An 18,022-nucleotide genomic window follows, 5' to 3' on the forward strand; every position below is an offset into this window, starting at 1 on the left:
TGCGTTCATGTACAAAAGACATTCAAGAGGCGCCCGTTGAGCAACATTCTAGTCAATTGATTTGAATACGAATGCTTTAATCGATTGAGTGTATTATAGGTATTTATTCATGAAGGAATCAGCAACATTTTTGTTTCTTTTTGGCCTCCGTGCTGTACTTGATCGAATGTTACGTGCGTTGGCGGTACAGGGTTAGGTACCTTCACCTGGTCATGCAGCCCTCTGCTGGGCAAGTCCTCGACTTGAGGAAGGCACGACGCAACCACCCGCCCTTATTGAATTCGTACTTGACTCTGCAATATCGTCGCTGAGATATCTTTTTCTTTTCTATAATGTGCTGTTTTGTTATCCTGCGGCGTCTCTGTATTACGCACCATTGAACAGGTACGATTCACTGTTCGTCTCAACATGCCAGCGAGAACTCGCAAGAGAAAGACCTCTGAGGAGGGTAAGTTGCTATCCAATATGGTGTTCGATACTTTGAGTTCAATTCTCCAAGGCTGCTGACGTTCTATGCCTACCTAGAGGAAGCAGGTGCTGAGCAAGTCACCAAGCCCGCCACCAAGACCGCTCGGACGACCAAGAGAAAACCCAAAGCCGGGCAAGGAGATGCGACGAAAGGTGACACGGGGGCTGCGAAGAAAGGGCGGGCGGGTGCCAAGTAAGTCAAACTTGCGATCTGATCTGTGTTGAAATACCATGGTTATAACAATTCCTTTAAAGTAGTGGCTCGAGTACAGGTGGAAGGAAGCAGGCGAAGCCATCTGCGTCGGTAGCCAAGCGCGAGATCCGGAAGCAGGCTGACGATTTGCTCCTCATGTTGGAAAATCGATTGGATGGTGCTGGGTGATATACTCTCTTCTTTATATCTGGCTGTTTGATGCTAATGGTATGTCGTGTTGTAGGTCACACATAGGATCTGGCGCTGCTAGAGGCAGTCTGTTCAGTTCCAAAGTTGATGCAGTCCTGAAAGAGACTGGCGACATTGGACTCAACAAGGCAATCGATACTCGTTGTGTCGTATTCGAGAGTGTACACGGACGTATAAAGCACTTGCAAGAGTTAATGGACGAATTCGACACCATCAACAAGAGCTCCATCAACATCAGGAAGCCCACCGAGGGCCAACAGTGGACTCAAGATGCAGAGAACGTCGCAAAGGTTGATAAGAAGGCAATGGAGATTGCTATACAGATGCTCAACAGGGTAATCATTGCCGGTGAATACTCGAATCTTTCACGTGCATCGGCAGGTTCTGGCAGCGAGGTTGAGCAGGCCGCTTGGAAGTGGTTGGAAGGCGGCATGCCAGCAGCCGAGGACACTTGGGGATCGGCAGCACGAGAGACAGTCCGGGCTTTTGCGGCAATCACCAAGCTTCTGTCATGATTTAGATTCATATCAAGGTTCAATATAACCCGGGTTCGCCTTGCAGCAATTGGGCCACCAAGTAAAGGGTGTACCTTCAGCTCAAGAGAACTGCAAGCCCTCTCGCTTTCAGCTTTCACCTTGCGGGTCCGTCTGCGGTGAGCTCGCACACTCACCTTGATGACTCAGCGCTTCTCCACCACTGCCTTTCCCTCTTGTCGAAATCGCACAAGAGGGCTCTGAGGGGCAAGTCCTATCCCGCTAGCGCCACAAGAGGTCTAGCGCATCGCTTAACCCACAAACAGGCCCTTGGAATTTTCACGAGTCGCTTTTCGGTTTTGCAGCCTCCTCCGAAATTTCGACATCCCTCTCGATCAACCACCTTCAACGAACCCTCGGCAGGAAATTATCTGACCTTAAGCCGGTACGTCCTCCCCCTTCCTTTACCTTTTGGAGCATACCAATTCCTTTCCTTTCTCTTCTCCTTCTCATCTGCCATTGAGAAGGAAGCGAGTTACGCAAAGCTAACATTTGACCTCGTCGCCGCCGCAACAGCCAAAATGGGTGCCCTCAAGTATGTCGAAGAGCTCCAGAAGAAGAAGCAGTCCGACCTGGTCCGCTTCCTTCTGCGCGTGCGCTGCTGGGAAGTACGTTGCCACCACCACTCCGAATAGCTACAAAAGCAACCAACTCCCGAGACGAAATCATTACAAGAAGACGTTCTCTGTGGACGAGGGGGGAGGGCTTGGGGACTGTGAGATTGAGGTGTCGAGGCTGGTTTTCGGGAAAGAAGAAAAGCTCGAAGTCTTGGTGGTCAATTCTCTTCTTCACTCTGTGCTCTCTTCCTCTTTGTCGGGGCCTCTCCGTCTCTACGATGGATTGCGCGTGTGCAGATTTTTTTGGGAAACTGAAAATTTTGCACGATTGCTTCATTGCCGTCAACGTCGATGAAACGACAAAAAGAGCGAGACGAAGAGAAGGGGAAAACAAGACCGAGAGCTTTTCTTTCTCCCTTTCTTGCTGCCAACACATCTTCATTCCCCTGTCCATTTAATCCCCCTTTGTCTTTGCTATACACTCGTTGAACATATGCTGAGAGTGCATCAATATAGTACCGTCAACTGAACGTTATCCACCGCGCCTCCCGCCCTTCGCGCCCCGACAAGGCTCGCCGCCTCGGCTACAAGGCCAAGCAGGGCTACGTTATCTACCGCGTGCGTGTCCGCCGTGGTGGCCGCAAGCGCCCTGCCCCTAAGGGTGCCACCTATGGTACGATTTTCCCTCCCCCCATCTCTGTTACATACTCTTTGGGAACATCCTACTGACGAGACACCGCGATGAACAGGCAAGCCCACCAACCAGGGTATCAACCAGCTCAAGTACCAGCGCTCCCTCAAGGCCACCGCCGAGGAGCGTGTCGGCCGCCGCTGCGCCAACCTGCGCGTCCTCAACTCGTACTGGATCAACCAGGACTCCACCTACAAGTACTACGAGGTCATCCTTGTCGACCCCAGCCACAAGGCCATCCGCATCGACCCCCGCATCAACTGGATCGTCAACCCCGTCCACAAGCACCGCGAGGCCCGCGGCCTCACCGCCACCGGCAAGCGCTCCCGCGGCCTCAACAAGGGCCACCGCTACAACAAGACCACCGCCGGCCGCAGAAAGACCTGGAAGAGACACAACACCCTGTCCCTGTGGCGCTACAGGTAAGCGCGTTCCGCTGGGATGCGGATGCGCTGACGGCCGTTTTGTCGACACCGGAGGCGTTGCGCGGCGGCGTTCTCTCCTGGATGTATTTTCTCATGGGACTACTACTTCCCGGGGGGAATGGGGTCTTTACTTCTTCTTCTTCTTCTCTTTCTTCTTTCTCGACATCCTGCAGCATGTTGTTCCTCTTAATCTCCGGAATCAACATGTATGCAGAAGAAAAGAAGTCGGCACGATCAACATGAAGAACGAACAAAAGGACGGGAAGCTGGGGGAGTTGAAAAAAATGGGCCAAGGGTTACTTCTTTGGTAGTTCCTCTTTTTTTACACAAAATGGAAATGGCATGAACACTTTTTTTCCGATGATACACATCGGATTCGCGATGATGATATCATTTTTTCTCTTTTTTTCTTATGTAGAAAGCAATTGCGATTGTGAACTCTTTTAAGTGTTCATTTCTTCCGTGACTTTGCCTTCTTCGTCAGTCATATACCGAGCTGCTCATGTATCAGGTGTAATTCAGACGCAATAGCAGGAGACGGCATCATCATCGCCGCTGTCAATGTTCGCGGAGACGGATCGCAATAGAACAAGTGCTCATGGAAAGGATCGCATGGGCTATATGAACTCACACGCTGCAAAGGAGGTCCTGTTATCAAGACATCGGGAATCAGATGGAAAAACATCAAACCTAGAACCAGATCCAGCGTCAATCTAATATTAGAAAGAAAGAGCAAAAGAAGTCTCATCTAAGTACAAGTTCATAAAGGTTGAACCCATCCCCATATCCTCAAAGACCCCCCCCTGCCCGGGCGAACAAAAGCCCAAATCACAGACCGTCCAGACTAGAAAGCTGCTGTTCCACGTGCCTCACCCGAGAGAGTTCCATCCATGGCTCCCAAAGTTCCAGATGATAGTGTGTCTCCTCCCTCAGCATCTTACAAGAACCCGACCCGTAGCTGTTTTCGTCGGAAATGGAAAGAGAAAGGGAAAAGGGAACGCAGAAGAATCTCAAAGAGGCGTTAAGAGGAAACAGGGATACCCACTTCTACCCATTCGCAACATTGCCACTTGAATTCGCCCAAAGAACCCAGTCATTCTGCCCTGATCTCGGTGACTCTCCGTGGCCTCCATGAATCCATCTTGCGTTGCTGCCCTCCTCCAACAGATTGGCAAAATACAAATGGCATTGGAGACCTTGCGAGATTCCAAGTATGGCCTTCAGGATCCCAAGGTCTGTCTGCGAAGATGACTTGACTGTGGTGATGAAGGGTCATTCTTGAGCGTAGTGCTGTGTACCAGGGGGGAAAATAGAGAAAGAGTAAAGCACATCGAAAAACAAAAGAGGAATCGAAATTGAGAAAAGAAGAGTGAAGAATACATTGAACGCCGGCCAACGTAATGCTGGCGGCGATCCAAGTATAGGTACAGGCCATGACCGGCGCCTGAAGCTCGCCTAGATGGAGTCTCAGCTCACAACAGCTTCGAGCCCCGGTGTAGAGACATCTGAGACCCATCGCGAGGCACTCCTTTCCCACCCTTTTTTTTTGTGCTTTTCTTTTTTTTATAGCTTCGTTTTTGTTCGCATCATACACACAACGCAATCTCTCGCCAATGCTGTTGCTCAGACCATGAGCAGGCCAATCCTGGAGACGATATCGAGCTCAATCTCTAGGAAAAAGTGAAATAAAATGGAAATAGTGTAACCATCATCGCCGTGCCGCATGAAGTCGTATTCCATTGAATGGCCATGAAGAAAAATCGAGAATCGAGAAGGGAAGAAATAGGGGTGGATACAAGAGAGCAGACGCCAAACGGTCATAATACAAGCAATCCGTAGAAGTGCAAAGGAATTAGTAGGGGGGTCTCCAGCGTGCTTCACCGTCATCCATCTGATTGTACTGGGCAGCTTGAATGAGGCCACCCGAGCCAGAGGACGTAGAAGAGGGGGGCATCGGCATCGTGGTGCTGCCGGAGAAGGGAGGCAGCGCCTGCTGGCGTATGCCTTGGGCCCCGGCACCATGAGCCGGCCCATTAGCGCTGCCCACGCTCGTAGGGAGCACTTGGGGGAGCACTGGAGTGCCAGAGAGACCTCGGCTGTGACTCGGCCGCAGTGGAATTTGTCCCTGCGTGTTGTCGGCTGGTGTGGCTTGACCGCTCGAGGCGGCACTTCCACGATTGTCATAAGCGGCAATCTTGGCTTGGATCCGGCGTCCATAAGGCGTTGTGCGGATCTTGGGAAGGACGGGACGAATCGCCTCTACGAGGCGGTGCTTGAGCTGGGGAGTCGAGAAGTCAAGGGCCGTCTGGACAACGTAATTTGCGAACGAGTCTTGCAGGCATCCCTCAATGTCCCCGAGTAGCTCCGAGACAATCATGTCCTTCGAAGGGGGTTGAGCGCAGCGTAGGCATTTCTCAATCACGTTGGAGCTGAACTTGTGGCGAGAAAGCATGCTGATGCAGCCCTCAAACGAGGCGACGATGGGCTCAGTGAAGGTGGGCTCGTGGAGGTCAATGATGTACTGGACGACGTAGTTGCCAAAGGGGTCCTGCACGAGGATGCGAGCGTCCTTGGTGATGCACTGGATCAGCCAGAGCTTTTGATCGCCGGTGGCGTGATCGATGCAGCGCTGCAGCACACAGCAGCCGTGTCTGTGAGTGCCAACCTCGACACACTTCTCGCCAACTGCATCAAAGATGAACTGCGCGTCAGAAGCAGTAAGCTTGTTGAGGCACTTTTGGATGACGTGGTTGCCGTTGAGATCCTGGATGAGCTGAACAACTCGGTAGCGTAGGGCTTCGATGATGAGGTGGACTTGCTGAGGCGTGCTGACTGTCTCAATCATCTTCTGGAGGGCTCTTGTGCCGTGCTGGTTAAGCGCGATGCGCACCATGTCTTGAGACGCGTTCTGGATCAAGACAGTTCTTTCGTCGTCATTGCAGAGCTCGAGGAGCTTTTGGCACAAATAATTACCAAACGGATCCGTCATGAGCTCGATGACATGCTGATTGGTCTCGAGCCAAATCATGTGAACTTGATTCATGTGAACTTGATTCGTGTCAACTTGATTCGTGTGAACTTGATCACTACCGCGTTCCTCCAGCTTCTTCTGGAGATAGCGGCAGCCATATTGGTCTTTGCACAGCTCATAAATCTGGCCTCGGAAGGACTCCAGCGGCATGTTCTGATACCGAGACATGGCTACAAAGAGGGTGTTAGTATGATGAGCAGGAGGAGGGGGATGGAGTCATCGGTATTCTTGCACTCACCTTCGCTGTCCAGTTGTCGACGATGCTGAATAACCCGAGCCTGGCTATCGCGGTGCTGACCGCTCGGGGGAGAGTAAGGCACATTGCCATAAGGAGAGTAACTTTGAGGAGAGTATGCGTTTCCGTTACCAGCACCGTTTAAGCCCAGCTGCTGCATCCCAGCGGAGAGCGAATTAGCTCCATACGACGAAGCGGAAGTGACGCTCGAGGGCGTGTAGCGGTAGAAGGCATGCGAGCTCGCCGCCGAGGCTGAACTTCCTGGAGATGCCATGGGTGCAGCGGAGTGCGGCGTTGCAAGAGGAGCCGCAGTTGTCGTAGTTGGGCCAAAGGGAGCAGCGCTTGCCTGGAGGGCCGAGTTGATGGACGGATAGACAGCGGCCTGCTCACGGTTGGCATTGACGCCGTTGTCGTTGGACAGCTCGCGAACATGCCTGATTGGCATGACACCAGCAGGAATGCGACCGATGCTCGCATTATGGTTATGGAAGTGCTGCTGGGCATGGTTATTGGCAATGGCGTTCATCATCGAGGCACCTCCAGGGTTTTTGACCGTGGGGATGTCGTTGGCAGAATAGGAACTCTGGAGCTTAGGCGGCACGTGCATCGCCTGAGGAGCGCCAGACACCTCGCTCGCATGGTCTAGAGAATGGCGAAGAGTGGCTGCGCGTGCTCCAATATTGCCACCATCGCCCGTCTGGGTGGCGGATAGCCCGTTGATGGCCGACATGCTATGCTGCGTACGATGCCGATTCACACTGGTCCTCCAGTTGTGTGACGCTCGCGCCTCAGGATTCGGCGAAGGTGACAGAGCAAGATCTAGGGCTGCTGAAGACGCCGACAGCTAAAAGATAAACAGTAAGATTAGCAAGGTTGATACTTCACCGGCAAGAAGAGCCAGGCGGATATTACAGGTGCAGGTCAGAAGAACTGAGGGTGGATGTAGGATGCCAAGGAGGGCGGTGGTAGGGAAGAAAGAGGAAGAGGTGAGAAGGAAGAGAAGGAAGAGAAGTGAGAAGAAAGAAAACTGAAAGGAAGAACTGCACGCCAGTCTGTGCTAGCTAGGTGAAGCGAGGCGAAGGGGAGCACTGCCAGCTGCCAGCTGCCAAGCGGCTGTTGTCCAATCACGGCAGCCCTCAAGGCGGCCATGAGAAAGAAGGATAGAGGAGATGGGCCACGCAAGCCAAGAGGCAGCTCTTGTTTCGCATCCAACGCTTGGAGAATGACGAACGGAGCGAGAAGAGAAAAGGCGAGGCAAGGCTTACAATCTGATCGTCACGGCGGACAAGCGTGGGGAAGCTGTCGTCAGGTTGGTGTCCTCCAGATAGGTGACTCGTTTCGTCCTCGCCGAACAAAAAGCGTGCAGTGTTGGTCTGATCAATATTCAGATCGTAAAATCCGCTCCTTGTTCGGGTGACGGGCATGGAATATCTGTTTGTTCTTCTATTATCGTGGAATGGTCAGCACATGTGAGGAGATCTCGTGCTCAAGGCAAGACGATAGGGCGGAAAAGTTGTGGCAGTTCGGAAGGGGGGCCGTGGGAAGCGTGCGCGCAAGCAGCGTTGCGCGGCACTGGAGCTGTATCACGGGTATAGTGCCTGATGATGCACACGCAGCAGCAACATGTCCTGAGAGGATCTGCCCCGTGTCCGCGCGCCGTCATCTAGCAAGGCAGCCCGTGCAGGAGTCCTAGCTGCACCAACCTCCAACCCATATTGCCCCGGAATGAAGGAGTTACGTGCTTATCGCAGTTTGCGGAAATTGGAGGGATGGGCCACCGAGGGAGACTTCTTGTCTATCTACTTACGAGTTGGTCGACCTGTGGCTGCTTGGGTCTTGGCGAACAGCCTCTTCCTTGTCATCGTCGTCGCTGTTACGGCGCGTGGTAGGAACAGATCGTGATGGCATCTGATTGTCGTCGAATCCGAAACGCTGCTGGAACGCACCCGTGCCAGGAGGAGGAGGAGAGGTCAGAAGCGATCCAGAGCGAGATGGTCGGTTAGACAAGTCTGGAGGGGAGGTCAGACTCGAGGTCGAGTATCGGTTTGGCCGCGAGAAGATGCCAGGAAAGCCATTGTTGGTATTGGTGTTTCGGTACTCGGGAGGCGTCGTCGGCTCGGATTGGTGCCCGGCGAATCTGTTCACCTCTTCTTCCATCTGCGCCAGTTCGAGAGCCTCCCGTCGCTGTTGCTGGTCTAGTTTTTGCATCTCGACTTCGAATCGCCGCCTTTGTTCTCGGATCCTCTCATATTCTTGTTTCTTCTTCTCTATCTAGAGAGGAGAAAAAGCCAAGTTAGCCGAGCTCTCGATCTCATGTCTCCCAATTCCTGTCAAGCTTTTGACCGCGCTCAAACCTGACGACAGCGGCCGGGTACGGGAAGCTGTCGCGCTTGGAAGCCATCGAGTTCGGAGGCAAGGGGGGCCGCCTACCAATTGGACCTTGTGCAATGCCTGCGCCGGAGAGTCAGCCATTGTCGCACGTAAACGAGACAAAACAAAGCTGGGTCTACGCAGCGAGCAGCAGTGAACCGAGGGATCCCCGACCAGAATGCCGGCAACTCACATTATTATAGTCGGCGTCGACCACACGGGACGGGGACGCCAGGGAGTTGATCGAAGACAGTGTCTGCAGAAGCCCTGAGTCTGTCGTGAAGCGGCGAGGCAAGGAGGAGCGCATATCATGATTCGCAGGCTGTTGCTGAGGGATGAGAGCGGCGCCGCGAGGAGGTGAGACAAGCGGGTTGATGGATGGCTCGTTCCTCGGCGGCTGCTGAGGGCGGAAGCGCATGTCCTCCATGGTTGGGGATTCGGGGAACGAGGGACGAACAGGATTCGTACAAGCCGAATTGGATGCGCTCGGGACGGGTCCTGTTATATCACTGCAGACATGAAGCAGACGGACAAATGTCAGCACAGCTTGTCGTTGTGGACGACGAGGTTAGGGCCAGGCACAAGCCGGCGACGTTGGAGGAGGCGGGGTGGGATAGGTCAAGGGATTGGACAGTTGACGAGACAAGATGCTCGGTGTTGCAGCCAGGACAAGGATGAGCCGGTGGATGCCCAGATGGCCTGGGCTGGACTGGGGCCAGCGCGCCGGGCAGGGGTCTGGTCTGGCGTGCGTCCAGCGTCCAGCGTCCAGCGTCCAGCGTCCAGCGTCTGGTTCCCACACGTCGTGCTGCAGGGCGATCAGAGACTCGCAGAGGCAAAGTCGTCATCGCTCGGCTGCCAGCTCAGCATCGCGACGCCGCTGCTGTTGGTTCAGCCCCGGGTTTGGCGCTGCTGAGAGTGATGCGAAGCGAGGTGAGGCGAGGCCAGAGCCGGAGAGCGGGAGGTCAGGACCAGAGCCAAAATCCGGGAGCCAAAGCTTACAGCCAAAGCCACAAGCTAGACGCAGCGCTCAACGCCGGTGCCAAGGGCAGGGAGGCGTCCATGGCCAATGTCACTGCCTGGCCAGCGTTTGCTCGTGCTGAATGGCTGGCTGGCAGAACGTGCTCGTGCTCATGCTCGTGCTCCTCCTCCTCACCCGCATTCCGACGATGGTGTCCCGGTTGTACGACGAACCAAGGATTCAATGTCGGCCGCCCTCCATCGAGCCAAGAGGGCATGGAGACCAGCAAAGCAGCCAGCGGCGCCAGAAGGCCGCTGGAACCTTGTGTTCTCACATCGACACGCTGGGACCGAAATTGTCCTCTGCGGGATAAGGAACGGGGATAAGGATTGAGTGGAAGGATGGGGTTGGTAAACGTGACGTCTTGTGCCCGCAGCCTTGAACAAGCATCATCGACAGAGATGAAAAATCAAAATCCGAAAAGACAACCGGCGAAACGAGATTGAGCGCAAGAAGACACGTATTGGCTGGCACACGTACCTCTATCTGCAATGGGCAAAAGTCTTGATAGAACAATGAAAGACGGTACAAGCGACGGAAATTATCCGTACACGATGACTGAGGCCGAGAAGTCTTTCGCTGGGCAGGGGGCCGTTGCGCGCAAGACGTCTCAGGACGCTGGCTCCCGAGAAAGGAAGCCAAAGTAAGAAAAGAAAGACTGGACGGAACCCGGAGGAGCAAGAGAGGTGGTTAAGGGTACAAGGCGACAAATCCCAAAGCTCGTGAGATGCAATTATCTCAGGTCTTCCTTCAACAAGATATAAATACAGGGGTTACAGTGGCGGAGAAAGAGGAAGAGAGTCGGGCAGTTGGTGAGGGAAGAGGGAGGCCTGCCTGAAGCATTCTAAGTAGAGTTTTGGGGAGGCCTGATGAAACATCCAGAGCGGCGTTACTCCGTAGGTTTTCTAGAGTCCAGTTTAGGCAAGTGGCGGAGGGCACAAATGCGATCAATGGACAGCAGGTACGAAGTACAGAACCTGAACCTGGAACTCTCATAGCGGTTGGGAGGCTGCTGAGGCACTGCCCTGGGCCCTGAACCGCCCGGTCGTTAGTGGTCAGGGGCAGGCGTCTAGCGACTTTGACGGCTGGAGGCGGATAAGCGGCGGACAGAAGTCGAGAGGCGTTTGGGCGGGCGCCTTGTTCTGGATATGGCGGCTCAAAGTGCGAGGGGAAGGGCTCGGCGGTTCAGGTGTCCGGGCTACCTTATTAGGTATGATGCTAGGACGAACTTTCAACAAGCCAATTCCCAAAGACGCCGATGAAGGAATCTCCGCTGCTTGCCTCCTTGCAGTTGGAATCGACAGATGAGGTTGTACGAAGCCGACCAGCAGCAACTCACTCGCGCAGAGAACGGAGTACGTGTACTCCGTATGGCTGTGCGACTTTGCCACTTGACATCGGCTCGCCTCCAGAGTCAAATCGCCAAGTTTTTGCTGGCCTCAGGGGAACCCCGGAGCCCAACCAGCCATGAAGATAGCGTACATAGTTTGAAGCGCACGTCTTGCTTGCTTCCTAGTGGTTTCTCGCTTCGATTTGGCCGAGTCGAGAGCTTCTGTGATGGTGTTAGCGCAAGCCCTGTCCAGAACGGGGGAATGACTCGGAATGACTTGTCGTCACTTTCATGGTTGGATTCCATCACCCACCCCCGATACTGTACTTGCAGCCCAAGTATATCTTGCGCCATATTGTGATAGAGTAGTACCTCCTGCGGGTGTACGAGTATGCTGGACCGCCCCCTGGGCGACAGGCGAGGCAAACAGCGCCGTGTCCAATGGCCCGCAGCCGTTGAGCGTGTACGGACATGTATTATGTAGCATGCATGTTGGAAGCTGTGGCAGCTGTATGCCATCTGCACGAGTGAGTTGTTTGCACTTCAAGTGCGTCTTTGTTGCATGCTGATGCAGCTGTGGGCGCATTGTCAGAACTGATACGCTGCTGCTGAGCGTGCATGTAAACACACCCTCTGGCTGGATCGAGCATCACGGCGATTGGCCAATTCGGAGCATCACGGCGGATTGTGTCGATGTTCCGGTACTTGGCTGCCTTATGAGGCGCGGTACGGCACAGGCAGGGTACCTAGGTAGGTAGTGAAGCATATGTAGGCGATATGGATACGGATAGGCCTGCAGATGCTCTCAGCTTGTCATGGATCGAGGAGCAGCATTCAGGCCCAAGTCGAGCATTTTGGGCTTCTCGTTAGTACAGCATCGGTACCAGACGGATGCATCCTCGCTCCCTGTTGTTGTGCCTTTGGGTGCGCAACCTGCAACGCCACGCCGGCAGCCTTCTGCGCTCGAGGAACGCTGTAATTGGACGTCCAAGATGCTGCTCGCATGCATGGCGCGAGGTAATTACAAACCTCATCACATCCGACTGTGCAGATAGTGCCACTGCAGAGCCCAGTAGCATAGCCGGAGCTGCGACAAGACTGGAGGTGATGTTTTCACGTCTGCTTCGTAAACGCAGGTCAGCATCCGACAGAGCTGCGACCACGCCCTGGGGCATCTACAGGCTGCAGTGCTTCGTACAGCTGGGATCCCCCGCTTGCCCGCTGTGGCTGAATGCATTGATTGTAGGGTCTTTGCTCCATGCTGTAGGTATATAGAATCTACTCTGGGCAGAAGAGTGACAGAGTGCAAAGTCGAGAGCCCGCGTGTCCTGGGTGAGATGGGACCTGCGGAATCTTATTAGTATCTCGTCTGCGGATACGACGAGCCAGTCAGTCAATTCGCCTTTGCACACCTCGATCCACCTCCGGTCAAGCCCCCGTGAGTACCGGTGAGGATTCACATATGCCGTGATTTCGTCTTGTTGCTCGGCGATTCGCTTGCTGTCCCAGAATCGCCTGTGATAAGTGACGGTTTCTGAGGTCGACCGCCGAGCGTTGGGTCATTCTTACTAAAGCACCTTCCATATTCTGAAGAGGCTCTGTAGGTTTCATGAACCGAGATACCTTCAGCTCATCAGAAACAGCGGCCATGGTAGCTTCCATTTCCGATGTCAAGATAGGTACATGCACCGAGGTGGTACAATGGCAGGAGCAATCTGGCATTGATGAGATATGACGATAGATGTTCAAGCCTCAGGCACGACTGCAATTTATCATCACCACCTGCTACCCAGGCTGGTATCTACCTATTTCGTGCTCTCTGGTTGAGACGGCATATTGGTCTCTTTGACCCATCATACCTATCGTATGCCACTTGTGCGACTTGCTCCAGAATCCCAACCCATGCAAAAGCCAACAGGCTGTTCGTCACTGCGGGCGACAAAAACCGGAGACGCCTCAACCCGTATTACAGGTAATACTCACGCTCACGCCCGCAAGCTTAGAACATGAGACGCCCCGATCTCGCGATCCATCCATCGGCCGACTGACGCGCTTCAGCATCGCACAGCAGCGGCTGCCTGCCAGAATCAGAAACCTCGACTCTATCTGGACGTTAACGTTCCACGAGCGGCTGAGGCGGGAAGCCCCGATCGCTTCAAACCCAAGCGCCTCTTCCGGCGGTCTTGATATGCGAACGCCAGGTCCGAATACAGGCCCCGACTCGGCTCTTCACTTGGCCACACGATTGACTCTGCTCCGCGCTAAAACATGAAGGAACGAGGGGCACTCTGGGGTCCCTGGTCTGGATCTTCCTGATGACTCGACGACCCTGGAGTGTTTGCTCGCTAGCCGGTTCCTTCAAGCACGTCGTCTCAGGCTCGAGGTATACCATCTACAGTATGGATTCGAGACAGACACGTGCGCGCATCTGGCCGTTGTTGAGCTCGTCCCAGCTCTTTGCAGCTCTGCCGCATGTCTCTGGAGGCGCAGAATTTCCTCGGCTGTTCATTTCAGTATCGGCTTCCCGGTGCGAGGCAGAACTGCCCCTTACGGGGACTGGAGCGCACGAATCTTAGCCCTGTGTCTTGACAGAGCCGTTCCGTGACAGCAGTGGACTATGCACGTACGTATGTGATGCATAGACTAACTAGGTTCGCCCATTATTCATGCGCAGTAGATGGCGCTTCTACTGCCAGCAGTGCCCTGCGCAATGCAGTGCTACAATGAGCAAACAACTCCGTACACCTGCTCGCACAACAAGACAGCCATCCCTCTGGCCAGAGAATCTACACGGGCATGAAGACAGCAACGCCGACTTTCTAGGTCTCTGCGCTCCCTCGAGGCCAGGTTTCCATTACAGAGTCTGCACTCCCTTTGAAACCGCAGACGAACGCGAGTTGCGAGAGGCTTTTGGTCAGAAGTGCGGGGTCGCAAGAGGAGCGGTTCAACCTCGACTTGTCGCCTCGCCTTTCGTTGGCCGAGATTGCCGCTTTTCTGCCTCTTCGACCCGTAGGCAGCTGTTCTCGAAGGCATTCCGTCATGAGAAGTGAGAGCTGAGCGGGCTAGGCTGGATTGAACCTAGAGATGGATCTACCAGCATCCTGCTTAGCCTTGGATGCGGTTCAATTAAGCACTACGGATCGACTGCTGTTCAAAAGGAGGGGTCCAGGTGCTGTGCTGTAGTACTAGTAGCTTGGAGCTGAGATGCTCGTTGTATCTTACCTCAACATTTCAACTCTTCAACTTCTGCAGTACAAGGGTTGATGGCAAGGCAAGTAGTTGTCTCCTTGCTATCCTCAACTCTTCTTACTGCCCCAGCTATCTTGCCAGTTACCGGAGCGAGCCACAGGCTCTAATCCTGGTTCAGGCGAGTTGATCCATATGTGATTGGTGCAATGATGAGCTCGGGTTGGTGGTGTGGAACTGGTCTGGCATATCTGCCAATATATTAATTTGAGGCCACAATGCCCAACCAGCACTGGAAGACGAGCTCGTCCTGTCGTCCCCATATACATGTATAGGTGAAAGTCTCCGTTTACATGACCCAAGAATAGATGCATCAGATATCCTACGTACCTAAAGCAACTGCTGCTGGTATATAAATTCTCAACCATGTGTTCACTGGAGACGTGTACGTGCTGTCGTACAATTTTTCCTCGTTCAAGGCAAGGGAGGCATAACCTTTGTATATTGATCATCATCACTTGAAGAGCCCACGACAATATGTACCTTAATTCCCATTGCTTGAAGACGTCAGGTGCTGTCGAGGGCTTATCGAGTGCTCAATCATCCCATCTCCAGAACAATTGAGTGACGGTTCAAGCCCAGCGATATGACAGGAGACTGGGGCGAACCTTGAGACCTGAGTCTAACAAGATTTGTGCCCAACCGCTGGACAAAGTAGGTACATCGAACGCCACATATTCAGGTACCTATAGAAGTAATCCCGTCTGAGGTGTTGGACATACATCCCCCCTTCAGCACCTACAAGCTGCATACATGTAGCATCACCGGAAGATCCCCGATGTAACACTACAATGTGGTGGGAAAGGGGGGAGGGATATAAGGCGGTTAAACACAGGTGATCAATATGGATATATATATTCTAATGGGATGTATGGCGCTCTTAGGCAGAAACGAATTGACTTCTGTGTTGCGGTTGTCCTGGGATATTATTCGGTGTTTGAGGCTCTGTTTGTCGGCTTAGAGCTTGGATGTGTGAGCTAAGGGGTCGATGAGAGGCCTGTCCGTACGTTCTTGGCGGCTCGAAATAGCAGCGAGTGAGTTCGTTTTTAGAATGTGAAAGGAATTTGGGGCTATATGTCTTGATACAGCATCAGGATTGTGTTGCTAGAACAGTGAATAGCTGCCTTAACACTAATTTTTGTATTCAACCATCCCCTGAATGTTCTTCAACCACCTCAGACTGTCATGGCCCATCTTGTGACCAGCCTTGTATAAGCCTCTTTTGCAAGAAGAACAGTCTTCTACACCGTCGAACCACTCAATACGTCAGTTGTTAAGTGCGCCATAAGCCTCGTCTTAGTCCTCCTTTGCTGAAATCAAGATGAACCATTCGCAACGTCAACGTGCGCCGCCTTCACGATCAAACGCACGAATCCCACCCTTCTTGAAGAAACTCCAGTTCATAATACAGCTCTATCCGCACTTGTCATTATGTCAGTCGTCAGTGACTTGACGTTGTCTGGTATCTAGTTGGCGTCTCTGCTAGCTGACGAAACGGGACACTTGATACAAATAATTGTGATACATAAAGAAGGAAATTGGCGAGCCTGGTAACTTTCTGGGTGAAACTCTGGACTTTGAGGCAGGGACACCAACGGAGAATTAAGGTGCCTGTCATTAAGTCTTCAATAGGGAGTCTCTACACCAGGGCATGAAGTTGGATAGCGCTTACAGACAAGATACACATCAAGCCACTAATACAATCCCATGTGAGAATCTCCTTTCTCCAATCACGTAGTGGATGGAAACGAAGCCAAGCCCGCTACGCGCTTCGGGACGAGGCACCGTTGTCAGGGGCAAAGTGGACAGGATGTTGACGACTGTGGATAGTGGTGGTTATTGGATGGGAAGCATGGATAAGCGACATGAGAGAGCGCATTATGAAACAACAAGGCAGGCAGATGTTTATATGTCACATCTAACATGACACATAAGTCAGACGCCATCAGCCAGTTTCCAGCGTTGACTCCGTCAGATGTAGACTTTGATCCATGCTTCACTTGTTCAGGACATAAATGGGATAACGGCAATTACCAGCAACTTCAGAACAATATTAGAATATCATCGATCTACAAATATATGATACATACAACCCAACCTCAACCGAACCTCCCAGTAATACATACAATCACCAGTTTTTCTTTGTCAACCCCATCAACTCGAGAGATACTCTCTCAACCAGCCTGATACACAGCCAGGGCCGCAACATGCGGGTTAAGCATGGTCAGATTGTATGGCGTAACAGTAAGGTTGGTATCCGTAAGCGCAAGGAACATGGTGCCATTGATGGCCGGATCGTTATCCCAAGTCGACGCATTAGGCTGGAAGGTGTAGGCCGTGTTATCCCGTGTGCTCACGTTAAGGAGCGGAGAGTAGGTGACGTTGAGCTGCGACACCCAAGCGGCAAATCTAGGCTCTCTGACCGTCGTCGAAGTCACGTAGCTGTTGTTGGGTCCGACCAACTGTCCAGGACTATCCCACTTCAAGAAGACCTGACGGCCTGGGTACGAGAGGGGGATGCTGCGGTTCTGAGAAATAGCCGGCGCGCAGTCCAAAGTCTTGTTCCTGGCGTGCAAGCAGAGCTCAGAGCGGGAAATGTTCTGAGTTGACAGGGTGTTAGCCCAGCCGCCAGTCGTCTCGTTCCAGGCATCAGAGCCATTGATGCGAGCCGGGTTCGGCTGGTTAATGATATGCAGCGCAGGGAAGTTTTGCCACACCAGTCGAGTCTGGTTAGACGGGCAGCTTGAAATGTACGGTGCCAGGAGACTCCATGCCCAGCTCTGAGGGATTCCCACGGTGTGCCACTCCGGCATGGGGAATTGCCCGCCAAATTGGCGGAAGATGAGCTGCTGACGAGCCTCGACTGTGATGCTCTGGAGTAGCAACTGAGCAGCCGGTCCCGAGTTCAGATGCGGCAGGAAGCCATAGACACCGGCCTCTCCCCAGCGTGTAAGCTTCTGGTTGAAGTCGATGAATTCTCGGACGTTGGACACCGGGTAGTTGTAGGTGCACTGCTTCGGCGCCTGGGGGCCAAGCATGTTGGAGATGACCGTGGCATGCCCAATTTCTTGATCGGCCATGTACTCGATGAGGAACCTCTCCTCGGCATTGATGCCGTTAGCCTCCCATTCCTCAACAGTGAAGTTCTGCAGACCCCAATGGAAGAGGTCAAGCTCGATCCATTCCTGGTAGAGAGCCAAAGCTAGCGATTGGTAGTCGAAGTCGCTTTGGACGCGGTACACCGGAGCCGAACCGTTGGTTCCAATACCGCCGCTGGGAGTGAACGGTGCAGGCTGGGGAGCATGGAGTTTGCCATCAGCTGTGTAGTTGAACGAATTTGGCGCCGGAGGCAAAGCCGGGATCGAGGAGGCTGTAACGGTAGTCGAAAGGGCTCCCGTGGTCGTGGCGGGCGGTCCTGTAAAGGGGCCATGGGAAGTGACATTGGTCTGAGGCACCACTGCTGGAGTCACTGTCTCGGCTTCGGAAAAGGTAGTCGTCGGCGTGTATAACCTCGGAACTGCCTGGACGAGCAGCACGTTGGAGAGGGCGAGAAGCCCTGCGTTTTGCAGCCGCATATTGCCGATCATGATGCCTTCACTCAATAGGGCACGACTGAAAGGACTTGTTGAGACTTCATGCCAGAAAGAGGGAGAAATGTAAGCAGACAACGGGTATGCCTCCCCTTATAATGACCCTCAGCCTGTGGACTCTTCTC

The 18,022-nt window shown here is 53.3% G+C and overlaps 5 protein-coding genes across 5 annotated transcripts; 2 read left to right on the plus strand and 3 right to left on the minus strand.

The window, feature by feature from the left end:
* Positions 1–408: 408 nt before the first annotated feature.
* TRIREDRAFT_108160 (uncharacterized protein) lies at positions 409–1,386 on the plus strand (the record flags this gene model as incomplete). The annotated part of the gene is made up of 4 exons (XM_006965929.1): positions 409–448; positions 526–661; positions 724–846; positions 906–1,386. 4 exons carry the CDS (start codon positions 409–411, stop codon positions 1,384–1,386), a joined length of 780 nt encoding a protein of 259 aa, XP_006965991.1.
* A 539-nt stretch (positions 1,387–1,925) lies between these two features.
* rpl15 (60s ribosomal protein L152/L15B) lies at positions 1,926–3,078 on the plus strand (the record flags this gene model as incomplete). Its single annotated transcript, XM_006965930.1, has 3 exons — positions 1,926–2,012; positions 2,478–2,634; positions 2,711–3,078. The coding sequence occupies 3 exons, from the start codon at positions 1,926–1,928 to the stop codon at positions 3,076–3,078; spliced, it is 612 nt and encodes a 203-aa protein (XP_006965992.1).
* A 2,079-nt stretch (positions 3,079–5,157) lies between these two features.
* On the minus strand, positions 5,158–7,779 carry TRIREDRAFT_62880 (RNA binding protein; the record flags this gene model as incomplete). Its single annotated transcript, XM_006966050.1, has 4 exons — positions 5,158–6,125; positions 6,168–6,278; positions 6,347–7,079; positions 7,609–7,779. Coding segments are annotated over 4 exons (1,983 nt in total), but the record flags the coding sequence as incomplete, so codon positions are not given.
* Positions 7,780–8,146: 367 nt separating this feature from the next.
* On the minus strand, positions 8,147–9,140 carry TRIREDRAFT_108164 (uncharacterized protein; the record flags this gene model as incomplete). The annotated part of the gene is made up of 3 exons (XM_006966051.1): positions 8,147–8,614; positions 8,774–8,794; positions 8,907–9,140. The coding sequence occupies 3 exons, from the start codon at positions 9,138–9,140 to the stop codon at positions 8,147–8,149; spliced, it is 723 nt and encodes a 240-aa protein (XP_006966113.1).
* A 7,341-nt stretch (positions 9,141–16,481) lies between these two features.
* Positions 16,482–17,882, minus strand: TRIREDRAFT_4240 (uncharacterized protein; the record flags this gene model as incomplete). The annotated part of the gene is made up of 1 exon (XM_006965842.1): positions 16,482–17,882. One exon carries the CDS (start codon positions 17,880–17,882, stop codon positions 16,482–16,484), a length of 1,401 nt encoding a protein of 466 aa, XP_006965904.1.
* Positions 17,883–18,022: the final 140 nt, after the last annotated feature.

Source organism: Trichoderma reesei (assembly GCF_000167675.1).
Source record: "Trichoderma reesei QM6a unplaced genomic scaffold TRIREscaffold_11, whole genome shotgun sequence".
Taxonomy (NCBI): domain Eukaryota; kingdom Fungi; phylum Ascomycota; class Sordariomycetes; order Hypocreales; family Hypocreaceae; genus Trichoderma; species Trichoderma reesei.